The sequence below is a fragment of the Crocodylus porosus genome, unplaced genomic scaffold (genome assembly GCF_001723895.1).
Source record: "Crocodylus porosus isolate Cpor-Errol unplaced genomic scaffold, CroPor_comp1, whole genome shotgun sequence".
In the NCBI taxonomy this organism is placed as follows: Eukaryota; Metazoa; Chordata; order Crocodylia; family Crocodylidae; genus Crocodylus; species Crocodylus porosus.
The window spans coordinates 31,034,975-31,060,624 of record NW_017728951.1 but is presented as its reverse complement, the minus strand read 5'-3'; the positions used below and the strand labels follow the sequence as shown (position 1 = coordinate 31,060,624).

The following is a 25,650-nucleotide window of genomic DNA, read 5'->3' as shown; positions in this document are numbered from 1 at the left end:
AAAACACTTTTTTATATATGCTGTTGCATTGAATTCAGTGTAAGATTAAAACCAGTTGCTCATTTCTGGATGTAATAGTTGGATAATTCTTGCTATTTTGCCACGTAGTAAAGAAATGTTTTGATGTTTACCCCGTCTCACTCCAGGCATGATTAGTGTTTGCATGTGTACTAAAAATAGTGTGTGTGTGTGTGTGTGTGTGTGTATAAACTAATCCCAAATCTGTACTACTAGACAAGTAGTAATATTTTGTTTCTGATCAAATGCCAAATTTCTGCGCATCATGCAGTTTAAGGGTGTATGTACCCTGTCTCAGTGAGTTAATGCTTACTGAATTAAGTAACTGATTTCATGCAAAACTAGCTCCCGGGGCTTTCCATGTGTGCTTTTTAGATCATTCTAGCTTATTCCCATGGAGGCAATATTTTTAACTTTGAATCCTGCATTTTGTTAACCATCTACTAGCCTTACAGGTCATCTGAAAGATCCTCTTACTGTTTCATTATTTATAGCTTGTGCTGAGTTACATTTTAAGCTTATAAATCATTAAATGAGATCCACTTGTTGAAAACATGGGAACAGATACTCCATAGAACTTCAGCCAGTTGCAAGTAATCGTTCTACCTTTTTCCTGTCTTAAGAATAATGTTTTCCTTTGCCTCGTTCTTTTAATGTGTGTTAACACGTAACAGTAAAGAGACTGTTCTCAGTACATAGTTTGCACATTTTTAATCTGCATTCTTGCTTTTAGTAATAAAATGGAAATGTGAATCAAATACTTACAATGTTGTCATTATTTTAAAATAATAAATTCTTGTATGGAAGTGAAGGAATATCATAGAACAATATCATAAGTTTACGTGACTTTTAAGATTTCCTTTCTTTTATGTTGGAGTCGTAGTTCAAGTGAATGTTACTGGTATTTCATTTTGAAATTATAACTTCAGGAACCAAAGTGGTTCAGTATCTAGATGCTACTCTACCATTAGTGTTAAGCTACTTGGAAACAATTCTGTTGTCATGCAGGCTGTAATGATTGTGTGTTTTCTGATGATAATACTAGTTTCTGACTTAGTAAATATTACAAATCCGGAGCCCCCATAAAGTGTGGTAAGCTTCAAAACTGTTACGTAAGTACAAACATTTAGGTAACAAAAATCCTATCTCTTATTTCTAGACATTGTTATCCATGGTGTTTTTTGCTGTGACTTTTTTATATCTTAATAGATCATGTCTATGCAAAGACCACTGTGTTGGCATGTTATGCTGTGCTTTGTACTTACAGAAAACATTCTTTGCTTGGAATAAATGAACTACACTGGCAAAATAGGAATTTTTGCCAAGATAAATACATCTCCAGTAAGAGCTTGTAATATACCTTGTCACACTGACTGGTACAACTATGCAGACAAGACTGCAGCTAGTGTGTGTTTTTTAGACTCCTTAGCACCTTGAATTAGCTAAGGTTATGTACTTGCCAGATAAGGGCTTTTATAAACTGTCAGTTTTCAGTTTGAGATGGGAATCAAATGAGATTTCTAACATGGGGAATAGAATTTGGGGGTTGAACACAGTTAGGGGTTCAGTTGTGGTATGTGTGTGGGTTTTTTTCTTCCCCAGTTGCGATGTAAAAATCAGAAAAAACGTGAGGGAGAACTACAGTATGTATGTCTGTTGCATTCAATAAATAATAAAGGGAGAAAGAAAGAAGAGGGGAGAAAAGAGCAGTGTGAGAGCACTAACATTTTAATTTCCAAAATATCCTGAACTCATCCCAAACTACACTAAACAATTCAAAGCATTTAAGCCTGTTAGCACTGCTGGCATCTATGGAGACGGTCATGTTTATCTCATTGTACCAGATTTCAACACTTGGGGATGTCCTACTCTTCTAATGCAGTAATAATTCTGAATGTTGATAATATGATCTGCTGTAAGAGTGCATTCTAGAAAGGATTTGGTTTGAATTGCTTAGTGGTATACCCCAAAACGCACGCATTTGCCCAAGGTACCAGTGTTGTGATCAAAACCATGTTAGTTCATTTTTAATGGATGATGGGCTGTGACCAAAACATGACCGAGCATTGCTTGCAATGCATCAAACTCCAACATGTATCTAGTGACCATATATATAACATTTTAAATCTAGAGGGAGCCCAGTGCAAATGAGAAATGATCTTTAGTTGTATAAGAAAATCCTAGGATCAGTTGTTGATATCTGCAGTATTATGAATTGCTCATTTCCACTGGGATTCTGTCACGTTAGGGGCCCATAATTAATCTTGGAATAAGAATGATGCCCTGCTGGGTTGTTCATGTATGTGTTGCACATTACAACAGTAGATCCTTTAGGAATTAATTTTAGCTCGGTGGTTCTCAACCTTTCTAGACCCAAGGCACACCCTTTGTTAGACCAAAAGCACCCCTCAGCAAATGCCAGCTTTTAGAAATTCAGTGTTAGAAACATTCTGAACTTTTGTTTTCATTCTTAGTTTTTTTACAATAAAAAATTGCTCTATTAGTTTCCATTCATTTTTTAACTAAGAAAAAAAATATCTGAAATCTCAGGGTTTACCTTGTGCATCATGTTTGCTTACCTAACAGTACTAACATTACATGAGAATCCATGGTAATCTTGAAAAGATGTCAGGGCTCCCTAGGGATAATTTTGCAGCCTAAGGTGCAAAGGTACTTCCGTTGAGAATCACTGGTTTAGCTAAACTAGCCCAGGCGAGCCATGGCTCATTTCTGAGCTCTGTGTTTGAGATGTCTGTGAATAGTCTGTCAGTTTAAATAATTGTTTTGCACTTTCTAAAGTGACACTGAAGACTTTCCCTTTTAAAAGTCAGACTGCAGGCCCTACAACATAAGGGTTATCAATTTAAATAATTGTGACTTGAATAGTTCTTGTTTGTTTGTTTGTTTGTTTGTTTTAAATTGAGGCTTGATTAAAAACTAATTTCAGGACTTGTGTTGGTGGAGCTTTAGATCTGAAAAGTTCTAAATTAGTTTATGGAACTGTTTTCTCCAAAAGGTCACTATTAATAAGATCTCTTACTTGAATCCTAGAAATGAAGGGCTGGAAGGGATTTCAGAAGATTATCAACCCCAAATTATCCCAGAAATGTCTATTTAGTCTCCTCTTGAAGACTTCCAAGGTTGGGGATTACATCACTTCCTTGGGAAGTCTATTTTAGATTCTGGTCACCCTGACCATAAAGAAGTTCTTCCTTACGTCCAGCCTGACACCATCCTCTAACACATTGGTTCCCAACCACGTGGCACGGCCCAGGAACAGTGAGCAGGTGGGGTGAGGCTGCTGTGTGCAAAGGGGGCAGTGGTGGCCCCCACCTCCTGGTCACCTCCACATTCTGCTTCCAGCAGCTCCCGTGGCACTGGGTCGGGAAGTCCTGTTGGTGGTCAATTCAGGGTCGCAGCAGAAGAAGGTTAGGAACCACTGCTCTAACAGTTTATAGACATTGCTCCTTGTCGTCCCCTGGAACACTCTAGTGAACACTTATTTTTCTCCCAGCTCCCTTACACGGAACTTTTCGAAGTCAGGAGGATTATTCATGCAAGTAAGCATAGGAATGTACATAAGCACTTGCAGCATTAACAGCTATAGTGGCATAGCATTTGGAAGTTTAAAACTAAATTGATTCCATTTGTTAAAAGTCACTGTAAAATAAATCTATGTGAATTAAGTAACACGCTGGCTCTTAAGTGCTTTGGGAGTACAAGTTCCATTAATTTTTTTTTTTTTTTACTGTTGACCTTGATGGGAATATCGTTGGGATAAAGCATTTCAGCTCTTATATGTACTTTGGGAATTGGTGCTTGTTGTAAATTAATACAGGCTTTTTACTTACCAACTTTATTTGCATTTATGGTGCTACTGCAGTGAAGTGACTAATGATGCCTTGGACTTATCTGATGAACATCTTCGAGAGTGAAACTAAGTAAATGCTCTCCTATTTAAAATCAGATCTGAAGTTCTGTTTTTGTTTCTTTAGTTTCCCAAGAGCAATATGCTTTTCTAATTTTAAGGCTTTAAAACAAGTTAAGAAAAACAACTTGTGAATTAAATTGGACTATCTCATGGCTTTTGTACACTTTTTTTTTTTTTTTTTAAAATATAAAGAAGCTCTTTAAGTTTTGCAAGTCGCTGCCTACAGCTGCAGTTTTACTTTGTATGCCAGCCACAGTCATCTGCTTCAGGACTGCTCTTTGGTTTGCCTTTGATTAATCAATTACACATCTTACCCATTTTTTAAATTTTATAAAAGCTATTTGTCATGGCTTGGTAACATTCTTATACCTGGTCCCGTATTGGATGCTCTCCCTGTCTGGCTAGCTCTTGTATGGAGAAGTAGCTCCAATCAATGCCGTCCAGTAGTTTTGGCATATTTTGCTGTCTTAGATTTCTGGGGATCCAATTGCAGATGTGATTCTTGATCTAGCTGATTGTCACAATACTCTTCTGGTCTACATCCCAACCTGCACCTGATGAATCCTGCTCTGGTTTTCTCCCCTTTGTCTGCCAGTTCTTAGCTGTCTGCTTCAGCTTTGCTACCTGTTGCTTGTGCCTTCTCTTGGCAGCTACCATCTTTTGCTGGCACTTAACATTAATTACTGAAAAAGGTGTGTACACTGAGGCCGAACTAAATCTTCTCCTATAGATAAATAAGGAGAGGGAGACATTAATCTGCTTAGCTTCCATTATTTGTAAAGTATTCAGATCCTGTACTGAGGACCCTGTTTATAAATGCCTAGACAAAGAATGAGACTAAGGCAGGGGGAGGGGATGAGTAGCCACTTGTGTGCAGCTGAGTGGGTAGAAGGCATCTAGGAGCTGGAGCCAGAGCCCCATGCACTGGGGCAGGAGCCACCCAGCTGTAGCTTTTCCCCCTTGTATGCTCGGCACCATACTCTCAGCCAGACATCCCACAGCTGCCACCTTTCCCCACACTACCTGCTGCCCAGAGCAGCAGGTGCAGCTGACCAGTACCCAGGTGGCTGCAGCCCCATTGGGATGTTTTGTCCCCCGGCTGGGGCTGGGGCCATCATCAGGTGGGAGTGTGGCATGGGCTACCCTGGGTGGGAGCAGGCAGGGCTCGGCCCATGCAGAGCGCTGTGGCAGCTGCATCTTCACTGCACAGCTTGGGCAAGCTCTGCTGCATGCACCCTGCATGCATTTCTAGCCAGCTCTTGGGACCTACTGCTTAGGCTGCCACCCCCACACGTGTGCACTTCCTCCCCACACATACAAAATACACAATAGTAAGACATTTGACCTATTATGCAATTGCATCTATATACCATACTGAAACACAAATTGAGACAAAAAATATTTTTTTTAAATAAAATTGTTATAATAAATGCTTGAATTTTTTTTTAATCTGTAACTTGTTTAAATGATATCTTCTGAGAGATTTCATGTGCAAGCCTTGACAGCTAACCAAAACTACATAGCCTTTATATAAATAATTGTACACTCCTTGACTAAAGTTTTGATTGGCTTGTGAAACTGATAGCATTCAAACATAATTTGTCAGCATGAAATAAAGTTTTAGTCCTTTTTACCTTTGTAAATCCAAGTTCATAGAAATGTAAGATTCTGTGAAAGGGTCCTCCCAGATTGGACCCAGTCCATTGCATTCACAGACAATCACTTGCCCAATGAATCCCCAGAATTGTCACTTCAGCTTTTACAACTCCAAGGTGCAATACCTAGAACACCAAGAAAATGGCATGAATCAAATCTGGTGAAGTGGAGTAAAGTCTTCTTGTTATGTTTTAAGTGGGCTGCCAATGAATTGGTGTTTGAGCACATTTCTGCAATGGTGGTATTGTGAAGCTGGTACAGGTATTTCCCGCTTTCCAATCTAGTCCAACCTGTGTAGGCTCAGGTTCATCCAGTTGTCTGATCCCATCCAAAAAGTGGAATGATTTAAAATAAATAAAAATTACATTTGCCTTTTGACTTCCCCTGACAAATATTGCATTTTTTTTTCACAATGTTTGTCTGCTGCAATTTGAAAGATTCCTACAGGCAGAAATTAATTGTTGATGTTACATTGCCAGGATACATATTCTTGAGTGCGGAAGGTAAAACCAGAGGAAGGAACGAGTATGTTTTCTCATGTACAGTATGCCCTGGAGTAAAATATGCCCCTTGTTTTTTACAAGGCTGAATGGAAGGGGCGTGGGAGGGAGGGGAATCTTTCCTGTAATAGCCCAGTAGCAGCAGGTAGGGAGGTGAACCTGTTTGGGTTCTGCCCCTTGCTTACTTTCACTTTTGCCCAGTAATCTGCAAGAACTTTTTACCATATTTCTCACATATAATATGCACTACAATTTCCAGCCAATTTCCAGCTTTAAGGGAACAAGTTGTATGTGAGAATAAATGGTATTGACGATAATATGTAAGAGTTTTTTGTGTAGGGAATGCTTCTAAGCTTATCTCATCAGTGTAAGAATGATCACTGATTAAAACTGGTGAAGAACAAGGAGGTAAAATGTGAGGGTGACATAATCTAAGGCTTGATAGGTTCATAGATGTTTGGGTTGGAAGGGGTTGCCCTGGGCAGGAAAGAGCACTGGGATTAGATGACCCCAGCCAGGTGCATATTTAGCCTCCTCTTAAAGACCCCAAAGTAGGGGAGAGCACCACCTCCCCTGGAAGCCCATTCCAGATTCTGGCAACCCTTACTCTGAAGAAGTTCTTCCTGATGTCTAACCTAAATCTGCTCTATGTCAGTTTGTGGTTGTTTGTTCCTGGTTATTCCAAGGCGTGCCCTGGTAAACGGAGCATCTCTAATTTCTTTCAGCCCTCTTCCCTTCCCCCCCCACCCCCACCCCATGAATTTGTAGGCAGCCATAAGATCACCTCTCAGCCTTCTCTTGCAGAGGCCGAAGAGATCCAGGTCCCTCAGTCTCTCCTTGTAGGGCTTTGCCTGCAGGTCCCTAACCATATGAATAGCCCTCCTCTGAACCGTCTCAAGGTTGTCCACATTCCTCTTGAAGTACAGCACCCAAAACTGGACACAGTACTCCAACTGCAGCCTGACCAATGCCGCATACAGGGGAAGTATCACCTCCCTGGACCTGTTCATCATGCACCTGCTAATGCATGATAAAGTGTGGTTAGCTTTACTGATTGTTTTGTCACATTGACTACTTATGTTCATCTCGGTGTCGACTATGACTCCGAGACCCTTTTCTGCTGCTGAGAAGGTCATCCGCCAGCCTATCAATGTGTTGGTGATTCTTTCTCCGTAGGTGCAGCACTTTGTACTTGTCTTTGTTGAACTGCATACTATTCTGTCCTGCCCACTTTTCCAACCTGTCCAGATCTGCATGGATTTGTTCCTTACCCTCTAGTGTGTTAACTTTTACCCCATAATTTGGTATCATCTGCAAATTTGGACAGAGTGCTTTCCACACTCTTGTCCAAGTCTCTTACGAAGACATTGAACAGCAGAGGTCCAAGGACCGAGCCTTGTGGGACTCCACTGCCCACATCTTTCTAGGTCAATATTGACCCAGCCACCTCTCACCACTCTGGGTGCAACCCCTAAGCCAATTTGCCACCCACCTGACTGTGTAATCATCCATGTCATAGCTGCTTAGTTTATTTATGAGCTTGAGTTCTAAGTATGATTTTGAGAAAATTGAGATGGATCTAGCTAAGCTGCATGATTTTTGAACTTTCTCTGCTATTCTTGTTCTGTGAGGGAGTCAGACTACACTGTGGGTGGGGCATCCCGAGATGCAAAGGAGATGCCTTCCTTTCCCCCTCCTTCCCCTCAAGTGGTTTCGGGGTGGGGGGAGGTGTAAAATGGCCCAGTTGTATTGGTGTTGTGCTCTTGGATGAATGAGAACACCCTAAGGAGATGAGCACAGCCTGACAAAATGGCTCGGAGGGGTATGAACTTCTTTGGTCATCCTAGTAGTGTTGCCTCATTCACTCTCCTTAAGTGGTCAGTGTTGGCTTCCCAACGCTACCTGCCCAGTGCAGGTTTCCAGTTTGTTCTCTTTTCCTCTGCGAGGGGCAAGTCTTCCTGCATTGACTCACATGGGGGCAGACAGAAGAAATCAGAATGGCAAAGTTCATATAAGAAAGGCAGAGCAGTGGGGTTATGGCTCCCTACATCCTGGTGTGCACATGGGAAGAGAATGTGGATCTGACAGTTTTCCTAACCTCTTTCACTTCTCTGTCCATTCACACTTATTCCTACAACACAATATTCCCTTTCCCTCACCACAGCCCTAAACCTTTCTTTTCAGATTTCTCCTTCCTTCTCTAGCTCTTAATTATCCTTCTTCCAGCAAGCACTAGAATGGTTTCAACAGAAGATTAGGTAGATGCATAGAACATGGGTCCATAAATTGCTCTTAAAGGTTATAGTTATGGGTGCAGCCCCAAAGTAAGACTGGCCCTCTAAATGTTGGATATTGTAAGGAAAGAGACAGAGGACAAATCAGTCTGGATAGGTCCTGCATTAAACTCTTCCCTTTAGCAGCCACTCTGTGCCACTTTTAAGATATAGAATACTAGGCTAGATGGACCTGGGGTCTGAGCTAGTAGGGCATTTATTATGTGTGTACACACTCTCTTTTTTTTATTTCTTATTTAATACTTTGAGCACCCTATGAATTTTCTGCTGTACTCTAATCATATTTTGTCCCCAGTGACAGATCATAGTAACCTTTCTTGCCTTCTCCCCACTTCTGATTTTCTGGCAAGCCCTGAACAGGTGTTAACTGATTGGTAGGTCAGGTAAACTGGATACTATGTCCTGGAGGCATTCAATTCATGACAGAAACTTCTTTGGTTATGTAGGCTTAAGCTATACCGTGGGGCTGCTGCTGCTGCTTTAACAACCGTGATGCAATGATCTGATGGTCTGTGAAGCATTTTCTATCAGAGCTAGTAGCTTCTCAGACGGCAGCTTCTGGTGCCAGAACTGTGTCCATACCAGGGATTCTGCCAGCATAACTACACTACCATAGGCTATGGTCTCTTCGCTCTGGCATGGCTGTGTTGGGTAGCAGAGTTTTGTAATGTAAACAAGGGTTTTGTCTGCATATACAAAATAAATTGTTTTGGTTTGTGAGCCAATAGATAGAAGTACAGGGATCCCAAGTCTTATGAAAACGGTCAGTAGGTGCCATAGTGCTGGACTAACTGAGCAGTTAAAACTGCTTTGGGTATGAACAGAGCCATAGCTTCCTAAAATTCTGCACTGGATCTTTTTTGTACAGTCTGGCAGCCTGATGAAAAGCTGCACACTGGTAGACTTTGTTTTGGGAACTCTGTTTAAATGTTTCCAGATTTAGGAATTATAAACCTAACCTGTGTCTTTGTGAGGTGTGCTCAGGTTTTTTTGTTTTGTTTTAGGGCTATTGGAGTTAAGTAGGTAGATTTTAAAGGTTAATTCTAAATGCTTTGAAAAGAAGAGGGTCCTCTCAGCCTTAACCATAGCAGAACTGGTGCTATGCTGTAATTTAATTAGCGTTATGGATTTACTAACTCCTGCACAGTAGTGATTTGCGTGTTGGCACAGTATAAAAGCAGGGAAATATATTGCCAAAGTGTGTAGTTGTTTTGTTGAAGGCTTTTAAAAAAAACCCAGTCTCAAATAATAGGAAGGTCATTGTCTTGCATATGGATTAGAGAAATGAGTATTAAGAAGGTTCTACTGTGCCGACAAATGCACTGTCAAACATTTATACAGTCAGTCCAGAAGGGGGAGAGAGCCATATAAAATTCTCCATGGAAAGGTGGCTCAAAAGTTTAATTTGGCCTGTCTTGTTTCCTGTTAAATTTGCCTACTACCTTAGAAAGGTTTTTGTTGTAGTATCTGCATTTGGCTGTGAATTTTACTTTTATGCTGAGTACCTTGGCTCATTTATACAGGTGGCATATTTTCATGAACTTCATTATGAATTTGTCATAAATTTAATTCCATTTTTTTTAAATCACAGTTCTTTTTGGGGTAGGTAAAGTTTGGAAATGTCTCAGTTCCATCCTCTGGGGTGTCTTTGTTTTGACACTAATTATGTGATCATTGTTTTTCTATTTTAATTGAGGGTCAGCAGCATGGCATTTCAACTTGGGAGTCCTCAGTACATCACAGAGATCTCTCCTACTTGAGGAAGAACTTTATCAACATAGAAATTTATGGCAGGTGGGGGGACATAACACACTGTTGCCAGTGCATTACCGAACTATTTGCTGCACAGTAGCAGAATATGGGACTCATCTTAGCTCTGTGGTGGGGAGAAGAATGTATTGGAGCAGATGACTAGCCTGCCTATACATGTCTGGGGATGGGGAGTATTTTAATTACAATGGTTCCCAGAGAGCCGCTCTAATTAAAGAAACACATCCTCATGTACACATGGTTAAAATGTTCCCCCCCCTCCCCCTTAAAAATGGCCAGGGGATGCTTTAACTAAAGCTCATTTGAGGCTTAGTTAGTGCCCCAGCAGCCATTTTTAAACCCACAGGGGCTTATACTTATGATGCTGTGGCAATGCTAGAGTGTTCCAATTGGAACACGGAGCAGACTTGATTAATCTAACTGGAACGTGTCGGAGCACATGTATAGGCACCCTAGGACTCCAAGGTGCTATTTAAATATGGGAACTTGTTGAGTGAGTAGCCCCTCTTATAGTTGTAATGTGGTTTTATCTCCTGAATTTGCAGACCTGAAATAATTTTAAATTTTTGAAGGGCCTAAGAGGTTTTGGGATCTGGCATCACTTTTATAAAAAGTGGCTGCTGAGCACTTGTCTACAAAATTGGAAGTTGTCTATGCATGCGAGAACTGGATTGGCTGTGATCCTGGATAAGATTTCTTCAAGCTAGGAGCTTTTTAACACACACGAGCCCAACTTTTGGCCTGCACCCCGAATTCTCAGCCCCTTTGGCAGCCAGATCTTTATTCTTCAATGCCCTTGAACTGCCAGATGTGTTGCGGAAAAGTCTTCTAAGCATTGCTGTAGATGTCTTTTATTGTGAGCTGGCATTCAGTCTAAAAATATTCCTGGTGCTTATTCCTGGAGTTAGATTCTACCCTCTATTGAGTGTATGTGAACTAATAGCCTTCTTAAGTCTTCCTTCTTCTGTCTTTAATTTCCCTTCTGTGTGCTAAACATTTCAATTGGCACAATATGATAGCCTCCTCTACCCATTGCTCCCCTACTCATTTCTCCCCTTTACTGCACAGTCAAATGGTGACTGTTCTATGCTGGCAAAAATAGCCTGTGGCTTTCTTATGGTCAGCCTGTCAGCCACAGGTTCCTGATCTCTTCTTCTCCACCAAGTCCTGACCACCTTCCAAATGTTCAAATGCCAGCTGCAGCAGTTAATTTTTTTTTTTTATCAGAGAAATGGCTGGTAGCAGAATGTTCACTTCTGAAGAACGTAATGTGTTTTGATCAAGCAAGACATTAATTCAGTTCATTACTGTAAGTTTTTTCTCAGCCCAAAGGCAAAATAAGAGAGAAACCTATATTGTAGTAGTAACAAACTCTAAATAGGAAAGCTATGCACTGCGCAGTACTATTAAACTAGGGATTAACGCTGTTTCCACACTCTGTTTAGTGATCATTGCAAATCGCTATTTACTGCAGAACACACTGAGTAAGAGCGCCTGCAGGGAGCATGAATTTGATTATAGAAAATGTTCTAATAAGTCTGTATCACTTCAGGATAGGTCTGTCTTATCTCTTGCTCAGAATGAGCTGTTCTGCTAATCTTAGCAGATGCAGGAGAGATCGTTCTAGTGAATAACACCAGGGAATGTCTTTCTGGACTCCCTTTTTGTTCAGTAAATGAAGACCACCTTCTTTGTTAGATCACATTGATAACAGAAGTGTCCATCTAGGGCTGTCTGGAAAAATACAAACTATAATAAGCCTGCCCCATCAGATTCCCCTGCCATAATCTGAAAATGAATACCTGGCTGTGCCCCCAAAACCAGGGCGATGGACCCACAAATATGAAATACCATTCCAAAAGAGCAGCCCAGCCTGCCCAGGGCACTTATTGGCTGCCCATTACTGCTCATTACTAAATCTGTGAGATAAGAATCTTTGCATTGTGGCTCCACATTGCGTGGGAAGAAAGAACAGCTGAGGCTCCCTATCCCTGAAGAAGGGTCATTGCACCTGAAAGCTTGCAAATAACTTTTTTTCAACTACTCAATTGGTTTAATAAAAGATACCATATCTACCCAAAGAACCTTGCCTGCCTACATCCTTAGACCAACACAGCTACAACTAAAACCCCAGCAATATGGAAGAAGGGTTCATTTCTATCTTTTTCTGTTAACTAGGAAGATGCTCTACAAATGGTATCATTTTTAGAAAAAGGAAGTATGGTTCTATTCAAATGTTCTAGCTGTTTACAAAGTGGTTTATTTTTGTGTGAAGGCTTTGCTCTCTCCTCTTTTAATGATGGCACAGAAAGCTTGTGGAATGCTCCACTTGGTAAATAGATCTGCTTTTCCTCCCCCTTCCCCTTCCCCTGCCCCTCCCCCAGCACAGTACCATAGCCTGTTGGGCTAGCACTGCCATATCCCACAAAGATATATCTCAGTTTACACTAATAAAGAAAAGCACACCCAAAAAATTAAGCTGTTTCTCTAAAGTAGGTAAGACTTCCCTTATAACATTGATAACTTGCTGTTATTCAGAGGGCATATGCTACTCACAGCATCATTAAACTTGTTGCTTTTTATTTCTGAATAGTTACAGTTTTGGGTGTACATTCCTCACACATCTCCAGAAAAGTGTTCTTTATCCTGCAGCTACTGCTGGCCATCAAACAGCTGCAGTAAAATGCCCTTCCACCAGTCAACTCTTATTTCCCAAGCCCCGACACTGTACTATACTGACTAAAGCATTTTATAGGAAAAGTCTTCTCAAACAGTTGCGTGGTAATTTGTTGCTCTTTAGTACTCCTTGCGTGTATTAATTGCATGTGCAATTAGATCACAGCAGAGTTTACTGCTTCTGGGTGCAGTTTTTACATGTGTACCTAGGACCACAGCATGTTGAGCTGTGGCCTCACAGCCCTGGCTGGCAGGGGACCGGGGGTGGTCAGTCTGCCAGCTCAGAGCTGTTCCACCCTGGCCAAACATGTTGGGGAGGGGCTGGTGGGGGGCACAAGGGTGCTACAGTGTGGGGCTAGTTGGCAGGTAGCTCCTGCACTGTAGCACCCTCATGCCCCACCCAAGCCCAGTTACTGTCTATGCATGTGTTGTGGCAGAGTTAATTAGTACATTCTGGTTTAATAGTGCTACACATGTAGACTGCAGTGCTTTACTGTAGAGCTAATAAGTCAACTTCACAGCTAGTATTATTGTAGATGAGCCTTGTAATTGTGACCTATGGTTTATATCTTCAGTATAAATCTTATGTTGATCTGATATAGTCAGTTGTCAGTATTCCACTCTTATAAATTCATGAGATGGTCACATGTTCAAGCGAGTCATTGCTTAAAGCTGCATATTCATAACTTTTTGTTGGATGTACTGTGTGGGCATCCTTAAAGTTTTCTAGAAATTTGTTCTTGTAACAGGGTTGACTTAGTATTTTCTTTGGCTGTGCCTTGTGAATAGAATGCAAACTACTACACCTTGGTATTTGGGTATCCTTTTTTTTTTTAGTTTGTTAGGAGACTATGATAGCAAAGAGGTTATCAGTGCAGCTGGAGAAGACTCAGTGAAAGTTGTGAACTACATTAAAGTGGGCTGTGTTCATAAATGAGTAAAAAGAATCTATGAAAAGAAATGGGCTTCCAGCTTTGGCCACACATCCTCTACATTTGAAGTTCATGCCTTCTTCCACTTCCACACAGCAAAATCTTGAGCCATTCTGAGTTTGAAAACTGGGCAAGAATCTTCCTGAATCCTTATGGTTCTAGGCTTGCTTGGATGCACTTCCAGTCTCTACCTCCCCTGTGCAAAATGGAGTTTATTTTCTACCTAGGAGGACTTTTGAAATCTTTGAATTCTCCTCAGCCTGATGAAGGGTGTATGTGCCTGAAAGCTAGCAAAAAAATTCCTTTCTTTGCAACTATTTAGTTTAGTAATAAAAGGTATCTCATCTGGACCAAGAGCTTTGTGTATTGCTATGACTGAGGCACTCAGAGTCTTCATTAGCCAGTTTACTGAAGTTCATCTACTAAGTATCTTGCAAATGTTTGGTTGGCTGTCAGAGGAAGGAATATCCATAACTTGCAGATGCAGTTGTGTATTTCTCTCCCCCCCCCGCCTCTCTCTGAATTACTATTTCTGGTTATTTTGATTTAAATACTAGCTTGGGGCAGGTTACTTCTGGAACTGTCACTTCTTCTGGGCTGGGGTTGTGGTGGCTCATGTGGCAGGGGGAGCACAAGGTAGACCACATGGTCATGTGGACTGCAGGGCAGACTATGCAGTGGCAAAGGAGCTGTTGCTGTTCTGGCTCCAGCCCTGACCCAGGCTTGAGGCCAGAACTACTGCTGCCTGATGGGGCTGAGGCCAGGGCCAAAGCCAGCTTGTGCTCCATGGCCCAAGCCAGAGCTGCTGCATGGGGTACGAGAGGGAAGGGGAAGGTACAGGTGGTGGGTTGAGGGAGGGGGAAATGGCAGACTCCAGCCCTTGGCACCCCCCCCCCTTTTACGTGTTGCAGAAGTAAGGGGTAACGAATTTAAGATCACCCTCCCTATAATTAGATTCTGTACATGGAAAATGCATAAATCTAATTCAAATCCATCTTAGATTCAGGTAAATATGGTATATAAGTAACAAAAATGGTAACTATAATACCTCTCTTGCATTTGAACAGCAGCCAGAAAAATGCTAACATTTTAAAGGTGTTGTTTGTTTTGTTTTTGTTTAGAATATTGGCTTGTCTGGCAGTGTACCAGACTGAGCCAGAATCCTTGAACCCAGAGTATTAATGCATAAGCCTTTTAAAACCTAGCAACCCCCCCTTCTCTATCACTTAAGTGAATATATGTTTTGATGTAGTTGTAACAATGTTAGGAATCATGTTTTTGACACGAGCACCATGAAAAAGGCTTCTTTCAAAGATTTTTTTTCCCCCCCTTTCACTTCTTCTTTTTTAGTTTCACTTCTTGCAAGCAGTACTTTTGTTTTGGCAGACTGTTACCCTAGAACATGTACGTACTTCTCAGTATAGTTTACAAGAACTAGTCCAAAAATAGGTGGTTGTTCTACCAAGCATATGTAAACTGTTTGCATCAGTAAATGACTAGTGTGTCTAATCCACATTTTTTCTAACAGGAAATGCTGTGGACTAGGGCTGTGAGAAATGGCACTGTTCTGCTTTTAACGAACAGTGTTTTGTTTAGTTTTGAAAGCACTGTTCCATTTCATTTCGTCGAAACTGTTTCGACACTTCACCCGTAGGCTATAGTGGGGACGAATGAAACAGCCTATAACATTGTAATTTCTTCCCTCATTCAGATTAAACTTGCTGGGATGGTAGCCCCTTCTGAGGGCATGAAGCCTGCCATGTTTCAAAGAGGTGGGTGTAGAGGTTTCTGGGAAAGTGTACCTCAAGGTATTGATAAGCAGGAGTAGCCTCCTGTCATCTAGCAGGCAGATAGGGGGCTGCACCCCCAGGAGGAGTCGGGCAGAACCCCACAGTCCTCCTGGAGGTCTGGGCAGGAGGCTGCTGCTATTGCCTGGAACCTGTGCTAGGCACTGCCTGCACCCAGCACAGCTCCCTGGAGCTGAGCCAGGAGGTGAAGTGCAGTGCTGGGACTGCACTCCTCTTCTTGCTGCCGGGCTGAGTTCCACGGGGTTGTAAGCTGCTGGGAGCTGAGCCTGGTGGAGGGAGGCAGAGCGCAGCCCTGGTGCTGTGCTCCAGTTCCATGGGGCTGTGAGTGCTGGGAGCTGAGCCCGGTGGAGGGAGACGGAACACAGTGCCAGGGCTTTGCCCCGCCTCCCTCTACCAGACTCAGTTCCCAGGGGCTCACAGCCCTGTGGAATTCAGCCTGGTGGTGGGAGGCAGAGCGCAGCGCCGGCTCTGTCTGCCTTCCACCACCTGGCCTAGCTCCATGGGGCTGGCGGAGCCAGTTGGAGTGTGGCCTTGGCACTCCTCTGCCCCCCGCTGCTGGGCTACTTCGAAATTTTGAAATGCTTTGAAACTTTTGAAAAATTTCGACTGCTCTCATTTCATTTCAATGTTGTTTCGAAGCCCTTTGTTTCTATTTTGCTGTTTCGAGCTTGAAATGAGTTGAAATGATACAACTGGTGAAGCTTTGCACAGCCCTACTATTTACATCCCTTTAAAAAGAAAATCTATTTAAACTGTACGTTTTTTCTTTTTTCCCCTAAAATGGTTAGTTTTTACAGAACTTGAGGAGGAGGTTTGTATTTTGCTACTGTACAATGTACATTCTGTTGGATTAATTATGGGAGGAATAATGTCTTTAATGTTTCTCCTTGGATGAACAGTTTCCATGTTGATTTTAAAAAGGCAAGTATTTATTCAAGGATTTAGTGTTTAATCAGATAAATGAATCAACGTTATCTTCCAGAGTAAATCTTTCTTTATTTTGAGGTAGGATATAATACTTCAGTCTTGGTCATAAACCTGCCTCCTACATTTAACGTGGTCTGTCACTAATTATCATATTTGCTTAAATATAAGTAGGGACCTACCAAATTCATGGCAGGAGTATAGTGTGCGGCAACTCGTTTAATCTTGCAGGTTCCCTTGTGTGTGTATCATCCCGTCTTGTCCCCACCCACCAGTGCTCACTCCCGGTAAGTGAGGCAAAAATCATGGAGGCAAAAGCTGCAGTTTAATATGGCACCACTTTTTTGCTGCTTTCTGCTGATTGGCCAAGGGGCCCTGGCAGCCATGCTGTCTGTTGCCTCCTGGCTGGGAGGCAAAAACAGTATCGAATTATTTAAATCTATGGTTTCAGCCACTCTGATCAGGAGTGAACAGCAAGCAGTGGGAGTGATGAGCAAGGGAACCTGCAAAATAAAAAGAGCTGCTGTGCATCCCACTGCTCACTCCTGATCAGCGGGAAGGTAAAAACCATGGTTTTAAATGTAGTGCTGTTTTTGCTTCCCAGCCAGTCAGCAACAGACAGTGGCTGCCAGGACCCCTCGGCCAGTCCACAGTGAGTGGTAACAATGGTGCCATATTTAAAACTGCAGCTTTTGCCTCCTCGCCAGTCAGGAGCAAGCAGTGAACAACGGGGTCCCTTCACCAGTCAGTGACAGGGAGAGGTGCATAGGGGAACCTGCAAGAGTAAAGGAGCTGCCATGCACCCCACTCCTGCCTAGAATTTGGTGGGTCCTTAAATACAAGATGACCCTGACTATGGAATATTGAACAGCTTTTATATGGAAAATGTATCAATATGATACCCAATTTTTTAAGTATAAAATCTAATTTATTGGAGGCTTCCCTTGAATTTTGTCCCCTTCTCATTACTACAGCAGGGAAAATTAAATCGAGGCGGGGCAGTTAGATGGCTCCTGTGCCCTCTGACTCCACCTCCAGTGTCTTCCCCCTGCAGCCCCTTCCCCCCCACCCTTAGTGTTAGACCTTGCTCTCCCTTAGCACATGGAAGTGAAGGACAGATTTGAAAATACTGACTTTGAAATGAACTTGCCTGTGGTAATTTGCATATAGACAAATCAGAGTTGGAAGGGACCTCAGAAGGTCGTCTAGTCAAATCCCCTGCTCAAGGCAGCACCATCCCCAACTAGATCATCCCAACCAAACTTTATCTATCTGGGTCTTAAAATCCTCCCAGGATGGAGATTGTATGACCTCACTGGCTAGCCTGTGTCAGTGTTTTGCTATCATCCTAGTAAGAAAATTATTCCTCGTATCTAACCTAAACTTCCCTTGCTGCAACTTGAGACCGTTGCTCCTTGCTGTTATCTGCCACGGTAGAGAACAGTGTAGCTCCATCTTTCTAACCCCCCTTCAGGTAGTTTGAAGGCTGCTATTAAATCCCCACTGTATCTTCTCTAGACTAAAGGAGCTCAGTTCCCTCAGTCTTTCCTCAAGTCATGTCCCTCAGCCCCCAAACCATTTTTGTTGCCCTCCGTTGGCCCTGCTCCAATTTGTCGACATCCTTTCTGTAGTGGTGGGCCCAGAACTGAACATAGTACTCCAGATGTTGCCTCACCAGTGCTGAATAGAGGGGAATAATCGCTTCCCTTGACCTGCTGGCAACACTCCTACCGATGCAGCCCAGTGCCAATATGCCATTAGTCTTCTTTGCAACAAGGGCACACTGTTGGCTTGTATTCAGCTTATTGTCCACTGTAACCCCCAGGTCCTTTTTGCCAGAGCTGCTGCCCAGTCAGTCAGTTCCAGCCTGTACTGTGCATGGGATTGTTCCAGCCAAAGTGGATGACTTTGCACTTGTTCTTGTTGAACCGTCATGAACCCAATCCTCCAATTTGCCTAGGTCACTCTAAATCAGGGGTGTCCAACCTTTTTGAATGTGGGGCCGGATCACAAACTTTTTATCACCCAGTGGGCCGGCAAGCCAAATTCAAAGACGTCACAGGAAGTGGTATCACATCAGGAAGTGGTGTCACATGAACTTTGACACCAGTGAAGTTGCAGGGGTTGATATGGTGCTGGTTGACATGGCATGCATGTCTGGGTTGACACGGTGCTGCAGGAGCTGCTTGGCTACAACCGGGTTGACTTGGTGCTGGAGAAGCTGCAGGGCCAGGCTGGGGTTGACCTGGGGCCCGCCCGGGCTGCTGGTGCCATGCCCGAGTTGACATGGTGCTGCAGGACCCGCCTGGGCAGAACCGGGTCAGCACCGGCCAGGTAAAAGAGCATGCAGCTGAAGCTGGCTTCCCATGTACTGCTGGGGATTGGAGGAGGCCGGCCAGGTCTGCACCGGCCAGCAGAAGTGGCGGTGGAGCTGTGTGCCACTTGGGACTGCCGGGTGCAGGCTCGTCCTGTTCTGAGTGGCACACGGCTCCGCTGCAGCTTCTGCTGGCCGGTGCAGACCCAGCTGGGCTCCTCCTGTCCCCAGCAGCACATGAGAAGCGGCCCCCTCGGGGCCTCGCACGCCGGCAGCTGGGCCCGGAGCACGGAGCAGGCACCAGGACTCCTCGCCTGTCCCAAGCAGGGGACCTTGGGCCAGATAAAATGGCTTGGCGGCCCGCAGGCCGTATGTTGGACAAGCCTGCTTTAAATCCTAGCCCTACCCTCCAGCATATTTACTACTCCCTCCCAGCTTATTGTCATCTGCAAACCTTGCTGAGGATGCACTCTGCCATCTTCCAAGTTGATGATAAAGACATTGAACCAAAATGCCCTCAGGACTGACTCCTGGGGCACTCCACTTGATACTGTCTGCCAGCTATGCAGTATAGGAACCAGGTGTTCTTGTCATGAGTCCTTAGATCTTCCAAAAATGTATAGGCAGATGAGACACAGGGTAACCTTGTCTGACTTTACCTCATGGGGGACAGTGCTACACTAATCACATGTGCCTAGCTGAGTGGCGGGGGGTGATGGGGATTCTGGGTGAACTGTTCAGGGCCCTGTTTGATGTTTGCCAAACATTTGAGGCTAGTGAAGAAACATAAATCATTGGAAATGGGACAGAAAGGTATAGCTTGGCTGTGGGAGTGAAGAGAGAGTTGAAATTATTCAGTGTAGTGGCTCAGCATGACCTTGAAAAAGAGTCTGAGGGGGACTGAGCGCAGTGGGTGCTACTGTATCTCTTATTCAGATGGGCTGTATTAACCTATCCTTGTGGTAGGTTGCCAACAGCATTTCAGCTTTTTGGCTAAGGTCCATCAATTTTTTGGTACTAAGGGGATGGTGTCAGGGCTGGCTCTGGCCCTCCAGGTGCTGGCCTGGTAGGCAGTACTTCCAGGCCTGGTGCCACATCCCTGAGTGGGAACACCAGCCTATTATGATGATGATGACAAAAAAAAAGAGAGGTTCCCATCAGTATGTTTGCCAAATGAGGGCCATGTGGTTTTTTTATAGTCAGTCTCAGTGGTGGCTGCATTTAATCAGCTTCATAACTGGTTTTCATTGCTGAACAGCAGTTAAATGATAGACGATTGTTCTTAATGAGCTGCCTGGGATGATCTAGTTGGGAATGGTCCTGCTTTGAGCAGAGGGTTGGACTAGATGACTTCCTGAGGCCCTTTCCAACTCTGTTTTTCTATGATTCTATGAGGTTTCCTTATTATGTGAAGGGTTGGGGGGAGGAAGAATCTTATTTGAGTAAATATGATACTATCAGATTAGAATTTTAGAATGGAATACATTAAATAAATAGAATACAGCTTAAATCTTGTGTTTGTAGTTGGTATTTAGAAAGAAACCAAAAGTTACGGTGTCAGCTGAATTGATGCATTTTAAATTATTATAATCCATTATGCTACATACTATTGAGAACAAGGCTTGTGGCCTTGGGGTAGAGAGTGGTTCTGAAAAACTTGATTTTTGTTCCATTCTGTAGTATTACTAAACTCCTTGTCAGTTAAGATCCACGCAGAGATCAAATACATTCATTATTTATATTTTATTACATTGTTGCTGTTGGTTGCACCTATTTAAAGCTGAAGGTTTATTCTTTGCAAAAATAACTTTGACATGGTCAAACTTGTGAGTGTTGGTGATGGTGAGAGGTGGTGAGTCTAAACTCCCAGCACACGTCCTGACCTAGAATCCTTAATATATTTGCGAAAGTACACATCAAGTTGTAGTCTTTTGCATGTCTGTTTCTAGAAAATCCAGCTTACCACTATGCTCAAATTCTGTAATTATTAGATTTGGTTATATCTAGAGGGGAAGCACTGTTTTCAGTGGTAGTAACTACATTGATCCAAGCATGGCTGGCTCTTACAAACTCCAGCCAGTGGGGGAAATGAAACCAAAATTATCTTCCTCTGCTTCCCCATAAATGAGCAGAATTTTTATCCATCATCTATGGGATTCTTATTGTGGAAGAACTTGTTTTTTGATAGATAGCATCAACTTACATGATTATACTGCATAAAGAAAAAGGGGGGAAAAAATAGGTCCTTTCCCCATAATGCACTTTTAGTTCAGCAAAAGTCCTGGTTCAGTGGCATCTTGTTTCCATGCTGGACATGTTGCAGGTTTCTGGTTTCTCTTTCATTCTCATTTTCCATGCCTACTTTAGCTCTATGTAAAGCTGTTAATTCTGTAACCCATTGCTGGCATGCTTGGTTTTTGTTTTATTACATGATGTTAACTTTCGGTGTCTAAATACTTTTTCTTTTTGCCAGAAGCCTATATTGGCACATGGGTGTCACCTTACAGTTGCTTCAGGGCAAAACATTTGCGTTTTAGCCAAAATATCAAATAACCAGCTTGGCATTTTCACTGGTTTCCTTTTTTCTGATGTGTGTGGAAGAACATCTGTAGAGCAGTACATACATGATATCCTCCCCCCGTTGAGATTCAGAGGTGGGGGTGGGGGATAGGGCTGGTACTGCTCAGGAAAAGATACTGCACAGCAGAGACATGTTGAGCTCATAGTGTCCAGGGGTGAGGGTATGCTGACCCGCTGTAGATTGTGGGCAGAGGGGATGGGGGAAGCAGGGGTAAGGGGACCTGCGTTCTGGTGGGTGTAGCAGCCCCATGACCAGGCTCCCTGGGAGATTATCCTGGTGCCTGCCCCTGCCCACCTGTGACAGGTGTATTTCTATTGGAGCCTCTCTATTGGTGACTCTGCCCTCCTGTAGAGGGCAACCGCCTGCTTACTTGCCTGCCATGTCTTGATCTTAATTAATTGATGTAATTAGCGGGAGGCTGCCCATGTTATTCGCCTTGGTGCCAGGGGGCGCTATCTGCAGCTCCTTTTCCTCCCCTATTCCGCAGCCTAAGCCTCGCAGATGACACTGACGTGGTTTGGTCTTGGGTCTCGTTGTGATTTGGCCCTTTTCCTCATCTCCCCTTTGGACTTCCCACTGCCCTATCTTGTTCCATGCCTTCCTGGTGCTCTGCTGCCCCCTCGCTCTGGGGCTTCTCGCTGCCCCTTTGCTCTGGGGCTAGGGTCAGTACACCGCAAAATGCTGTGCCCTCTCTGGCACCAGGGTCCCCGTGCTACCGTGGAGCCCCTATGAGGCCTCCTCCAACCCCTAATAGCCTCACTCAGTCCTCCGGTTGTAAACAGCGAACACAAAAACAAAAAGCCCCTGGGCTATAACATAAAAACCTAAACCGTCTGGCCAAAACCACGTTCAGTCCCTACCAGGGGAGTGCTCCAACCCGTAGCAGCAATCGGGGGCTGCTCGTGCAGTCGGGCTTCTCTCCTGTCTGCACTGGCCGAGCTCCTCTTCCCCAACCGCCAGTGGGGGACTACCCTCCTGGCCTGACTCCTGGGGTTTATATGCATCAGGCCCTGCCCCTTCCTGTCAGCTGACTCCCCAGCAGTTGCCCTAGCAACCAGCACCTGTGACTCTGGCTGCCCTGGTAACTAGCAGCTGGGCTTCCCCCTTCTTGCTGGGCTGCCCCCCCCCCCCCCCATCTGAGTTCCAAAGAATATATAGAGGGGCCACTGCAAAATCATTCTGTCTGGCAATATCTCAGAACCTCTGGAAAACCTGTACCTTTTTTGTGGGGGAGAAGAGTCTTTCTTTCATTGTCCTTGACATAGTGTTCCATCCCAGAAAGTGCAAAAGTACTTGAAGGAAAAGGTAGCCTGGGAGATGGAAGAGAAGGGGAATTATTGATGTCTTCTATAGCACAATTTGAGCAAGCAAGACAGTAGAAGAGGCAGGATTTTAAACCCGAATCCTGCCATTCTAATGATAATATTAGTTAAAACGAAATCTAACCCCATCTCTAATATCAAGAAGGATGCGGGAGTTGAGGGAGGAAGAGCCCTGAGAAAGTTAGTTATTCTGAGGTATGTCCACATCATTGCTGGTGGCATAGCACCATGTAGGATTTGACATACAACTTTAGCTTTATATGCTAATATGGGAGCTTGGACTGATTGTCCTGCTGTGGTCTCATAACATTTCTTTAGCCAGTGCTGATTGAGCTGCCTTAGTTTTCATCGACTGAATGTGGTGTTTCTGTGATGGAAAAGCTGTAAACATCACAACCAAGTACCTAATAAATTTTAACAACTTCAAGTTCGATTCCCTCCATGTTCCATGGATATTTTATCAAACAGCTTCCCCAAGACATTATTTTGGATTTATCATAATTTATTTTTAAGTTATTTTGTCCACAAAGATGCTCAAAAGTTGTAATTGCTCTCTGTAATCCAATGGGCATTCTTGACAGTATGACAGTGTCATCTGCATACATTAAGATAGGAATTGGGGTTGCTAGTAATTTTGGGGAATGAAAATGAGTGTTCTGCAAATTTCCAGTGATGCCATTCATATAAAGGTTAAATAGCAAAGAAGCAAAAATACATTCTTGTCAAACCCCTTTGTGTCTGAAATTTTGTGCGAGTTCGCCCCTCAGGCCCCACCTAACTTGTGCCTGTGTGTCCTTATGATGATCTATCAGCAGATGCAAAAGAAAAGGGTCAATTCCATAATTTAACAATTTCTCCCGAAGTTTACTTCTATCTATACTGTTAAAAGCTCTTGACAGGTCAACAACTGTGACATATACAAATGTACAAATCAGCATCATTTGAGTAGCAGTTTGAATAACTCTGAATTTGAATGATGAAAATTTATCAACTTGTTTTGATGAACAGTGTTTGGAGAATCTATATGATATGCACCATATAAATGCTGTGAACAAAAAACTGCCTGGAGTCTAGAATGATTGCAGACATGCATGTAAACCAAATATACTAACACCCTTGAGGTCATAAACTTTTTGAGGACTAGCAGAACAATACAGTTATCCTATCTCTATAAATGTGATTCTTTTAGCTTATTGGTTGATTAAGGGTATTTGTTAATCTTGGGGGGTGAAGGGGTCCGTGTTCCTGCATCTTCCTTGTTGTGATTCTAAAGTTGTAGACATCTCTTAATTTTTGTCGTCCAGTATTACCAAAAAGGTATGAAAGAAGGGAAAAGCATTATCTGTAGTAACTGAAGTTCTGTTACATATTTTGTAGGGATTGAGAATGAGTTCATGTTACTACCTTAAATTTAGTCAGTCCGTCATTTTAATAGTGGAGGATACCACTGTCAACTCAAATAATCTTTTTGTGAAAAATCTTTAATTCATCAATATTAAATTTAGTATACTGTACTTTGTAGCAGCAGAGTTTCTTTTTTAAAGAGCAAGACTTAAGGTAATAGTTAATTTAGAATTTGTTGCTACTATTGTAGCGCAGTTTTCTTCTGCTTTGCTTTCGTTTTCTTAGTAGTTTAAATATTTGATTCCACAATTGATATTCCAGTTATTATTTGTGCTTACCAGAGAATGAGTCCTTGGATGCAACCATTCTGACATTAGGTGCTATAACCACTTATCCATACTGACTTACAAATGTAATACATGGAATACTAAAAAGTATCCAACTGTGCATAACTTCAAAAATAATTATTAAAACTATTGGACATAATGTCATAGTTGCCTCAAGCATATTTTAGTAGCATGCGACTTTTTAAACACGTATTATTCACATTTTTAAAAAGCCGGGGAAAGAAACTTAGCATGCAGACAAACAAGCTGTGCTGGATAGTATACCCTTGCAAATCTGGATGATCTGGATTAAAACAAATCTAAATTTTAATAATTTTAGTGTTTTATAAGTTAAAAAATCCTCTTTTGTTTTCCAGAAACTTTTTCACTAAAAGGACGAAGGAACTCAAACCTGCTGTTCAAAGTGCTCCTGGCTGGAAGTTATTTGGAAAAGTCCCTCCCAGAGAGAATCTTCAGAAAGATTCCAAAATAATTCAACAGGTGAGGGAGTATATTGCACAGTTTTAGGTATGAAACTTCATTAAAGTTGATTTGTTTGAAAATTGAATGCATTTCTAGTTATATGTAGTATTTCCTTAATGGATGGGTGTCCTCTGTACGTACCACTGACAGTCCATTTGGCAGTCAGAGGAGAGCAGTTAGGAATCTTCTCAGATTTAAAGAGAAAATTATTGGAAAAACTGCAGAAAAAGGTAATGTGATTAGCTGAGTGTGGCTATTTTCATTTTTTTAGTAGATGGTTTCACAGGCCTGAAAATTATCTGCCACATGTCTGAGATTGTGTGTGAAAGTGTGGCAGAGGATTGGACAGGGAAGTGTGAAAACATGCATGTTCAATGGTCTGTGCAAAGCAAATTTAGGAAAAGATCTGTCGGTGAAACAGGATAATTGATATTATATCTCATCTCTGCTAAATTAATGTTATCTTTGTAGAAACAAGTTTCATTCAAGCACATTTTACTAGACGGACAATTCTGCATATAGCACATTCAAAATCAAATTACGTTGTTATACCTGTAAATGACTGACATTTTACATTTTCATAATTAAAGGTGATAATTTTCATAATTAAAGGTCATAACCCATCATTAAAAGCAGTAACAGATCCTTGATTTGGTGTAGCTAGACCACTGACTGTCAAATTGAGTTTGGCATTTTCATTTGTTGTCATTTTTAGTGGTACGGTTGTGATGCATAAAGCAGTTCGTTTCTCTGGAGGCCACCAAAATCACA

The 25,650-nt window shown here is 42.6% G+C and overlaps 1 protein-coding gene across 2 annotated transcripts in view; it reads left to right on the top strand.

Moving 5' to 3' along the window:
* Positions 1-25,650, top strand: part of TBC1D12 (TBC1 domain family member 12) — a 90,379-nt gene that overhangs the window by 12,961 nt on the left and 51,768 nt on the right. The window contains exon 2 of one of the 2 annotated variants that reach the window (XM_019556111.1): positions 24,774-24,897. In XM_019556111.1, the coding sequence (XP_019411656.1) occupies positions 24,774-24,897 (124 nt within the window). Of the gene's footprint in view, positions 1-24,773; positions 24,898-25,650 lie in introns of those variants that run through there. The other variant, XM_019556112.1, reaches the window with a different exon arrangement.